The sequence below is a fragment of the Neophocaena asiaeorientalis genome, unplaced genomic scaffold, assembly GCF_003031525.2.
Source record: "Neophocaena asiaeorientalis asiaeorientalis breed wild unplaced genomic scaffold, Neophocaena_asiaeorientalis_V1.1 scaffold239, whole genome shotgun sequence".
Classification (NCBI taxonomy): Eukaryota; Metazoa; Chordata; class Mammalia; order Artiodactyla; family Phocoenidae; genus Neophocaena; species Neophocaena asiaeorientalis.
The window spans coordinates 566,575-569,045 of NW_020175103.1; the positions used below are offsets into that span (position 1 = coordinate 566,575).

A 2,471-nucleotide genomic window follows, 5' to 3' on the forward strand; every position below is an offset into this window, starting at 1 on the left:
TTAGTGTTTAGATCGATCACTAGGATATTCATTTAATCTGTCAATAAAATTTATAATAAAAATAACAATAGTGGTAATTTATAATACTTTCGAGTTTACCAGACTGCCAGCTTCTTTGTGCTCTTTATCTGTGATCTTATTTTATTTCTATATCAACCTAGAAAGGTAGACAAGGTTGGCTTTAGGATCCCTATTTTACAGATTGAGTAGACTAAGGCTCAAAAGATGAAGCCCAAGACTGTGCAGGGAGTACCTGGAAGATCAGTCTCAATCCCAGATCTTCCCCACTCCAAGCATACATCTCTTTCCTCCACACCTCACCTGATGTGAAGGACTCTGCTTCTCTTCCCCAAGCACATTTTTTTTGCTCCTCATTGTGTCTTTTTATCTTCTTTACTTTCCCTTCCACTGCCTTTTTCTTTCCTTTCTCTCCTTGATTCTTAGTGTCTTCGGTGACCACTTGGGCCCAAAATGTTTCTTTACCCCCATTCAACTAAAAACTGACTATGAGTCCAGTATCTTGCCATTCAAATGGAAACCCAGTACATCAAGCTGATTTATTTGAGCTGATTCATTCAGGATGATCAAAATGGTCCCTTCCTTCAATAAAACTCGGGGAGGGTGTGTGGTGTTGTTTTGGTTTTGTTTGCCTTCCTATATTCATCAGTATTTGAATAGTCCTTATTAATCATGCATTTATATTCTTCATTAGACGAAGTTACTGATTTTAGTATAAATACTCCCAGTGCCTACCAGCAGACAAGATTTTCTACATTTTAATACTTTTTTTCCTGCAAATTATTTTTTAGATTTTGGGATTTCCAGAAGAAAAGATCAAGGGGGAATTATCAAGAATACATTCATTTTCTGAATAGTTAAACCTCAAATGACCACAGCCTTGGCCCTTCAGACTCCAGAGATGCAGGAAGGACTTATAGCAGTGAAAGTAAAAGAGGAAGAGGGAGACCATGCCTATGGGCAAGAATCTGGCCTGTCAAGAGATAACCCTCGCACCAGAGAGATCTTTCGTAGACGCTTCAGGCAATTCTGCTACCAGGAGACACCTGGGCCCCGAGAGGCTCTTCGAAGACTCCGGGAACTCTGCCATCAGTGGCTGAGACCAGAGATGCACACCAAGGAGCAGATCCTGGAGCTGCTGGTGCTGGAGCAGTTCCTGACCATCCTGCCCGAGGAGCTCCAGGCCTGGGTGAGAGAGCACCGCCCAGTGAGTGGAGAGGAGGCGGTAACTGTGCTGGAGGATTTGGAGAGAGAGCTGGATGAACCAGGAGAGCAGGTGGGAAGATGGGAGAACAGGGGTTTGTACTTGTATGATCAAGCATGGGGTTTCAGTGCAGTAAGAGGAGGAGGAGGAAAAGATGGATTTCTTTATGCCTAACTTGATCTGTAATAGGCTCTTAATCTCTCTGCCTTGTTTTCTTTGCCAGTTTCTTGAGCCTTCTTTTCCTATCCACTGGTCCTGAGAAGGCCTTGCAATGTCTTCTCTGATATTTGGTTCCTAACTGTCCTTGATTTTTACCAGGTCCCAGCCCATGATCATGAACAGGAAGAGCTTGTGAAGGAGAAAGCAACTCTAGGAGCAGCCCAGGAGTCATCTGGTGGCCAGCTCCAAACCTTGGAAGAGCAGCCTCAGTGGAACTTGCGAGGCGTGTGCCCGGTTCAGGAGATCGGTGAGGATTAGAATTTCCGCAGGAAGCCTAACTCATTCCCTGAATGGTCATTGATTGAGCACATTTACTTAGTGTCTGCTGTGTGCCAGGCACTGAGCTGGGTACGGGGGAAGCAGTGATGAGGAAAGTAGACGTGGTTCCTGCCTTCAGGAAGTTTACAGTCTGGTGGGAGAAGCAGACAGTAAGCAAGCAGTTATGATACACGGCATCTTCTCCTGAAGTCCCGGTATAATTGTTGGGAGTGGGAAAGTAAACAGAAAATGTGTTGCTTGTCCCTTTCCACCCACTCTCCTGACCAGTTTTTTTCTTTCTTCTTTGGAAACATAACATTCATGCCATCCATTTATTATTTCAGATGATGAGGCTGGGACTTGGAATGTGGAGTTAGCCACAGAGAGGGATCTGTCTAAAGAAACGAAATCTCGTGTGGAAATACCTGAAAAATTGAATGGTGATATTATTCCAGTGCCTGAGTGTGGAGAGACCTGTGACCATGAAGGCAGATGGGAAAGGCAACGGGTAAGCTCTTCAGTGGAGAGACCCTATATCTGTGGTGAATGTGGGAAAAGCTTCACCCAGAATTCCATCCTCATCGAGCACCAGAGAACGCACACGGGCGAGAAGCCCTATGAGTGTGATGAATGTGGGCGGGCCTTCAGCCAGCGGTCAGGCCTTTTCCAGCACCAGAGACTCCACACTGGGGAGAAGCGCTACCAGTGCAGCGTTTGTGGTAAAGCCTTCAGCCAGAACGCTGGGCTTTTCCATCACCTCAGGATCCACACG

At 45.5% G+C, this 2,471-nt stretch overlaps 1 protein-coding gene across 1 annotated transcript; it reads left to right on the forward strand.

The window, feature by feature from the left end:
* The first annotated feature begins 886 nt into the window (after positions 1-886).
* On the forward strand, positions 887-2,211 carry LOC112412596 (zinc finger and SCAN domain-containing protein 23-like). Its single transcript, XM_024764334.1, has 4 exons — positions 887-1,354; positions 1,541-1,688; positions 1,778-1,869; positions 2,155-2,211. Exons 1-4 carry the CDS (start codon positions 887-889, stop codon positions 2,209-2,211), a joined length of 765 nt encoding a protein of 254 aa, XP_024620102.1.
* Positions 2,212-2,471: the final 260 nt, after the last annotated feature.

Excerpts from the sequence above, each read along its gene's own strand:
- LOC112412596 (XM_024764334.1), top strand. The coding sequence starts at position 887 with ATGACCACAGCCTTGGCCCTTCAGACTCCAGAGATGCAGGAAGGACTT. Across the intron at positions 1,355-1,540 it reads AAGCATGGGGTTTCAGTGCA|GTCCCAGCCCATGATCATGA; the intron begins GTAAGAGGAGGA and ends GATTTTTACCAG. Across the intron at positions 1,689-1,777 it reads GTGCCCGGTTCAGGAGATCG|GCACTGAGCTGGGTACGGGG; the intron begins GTGAGGATTAGA and ends GCTGTGTGCCAG.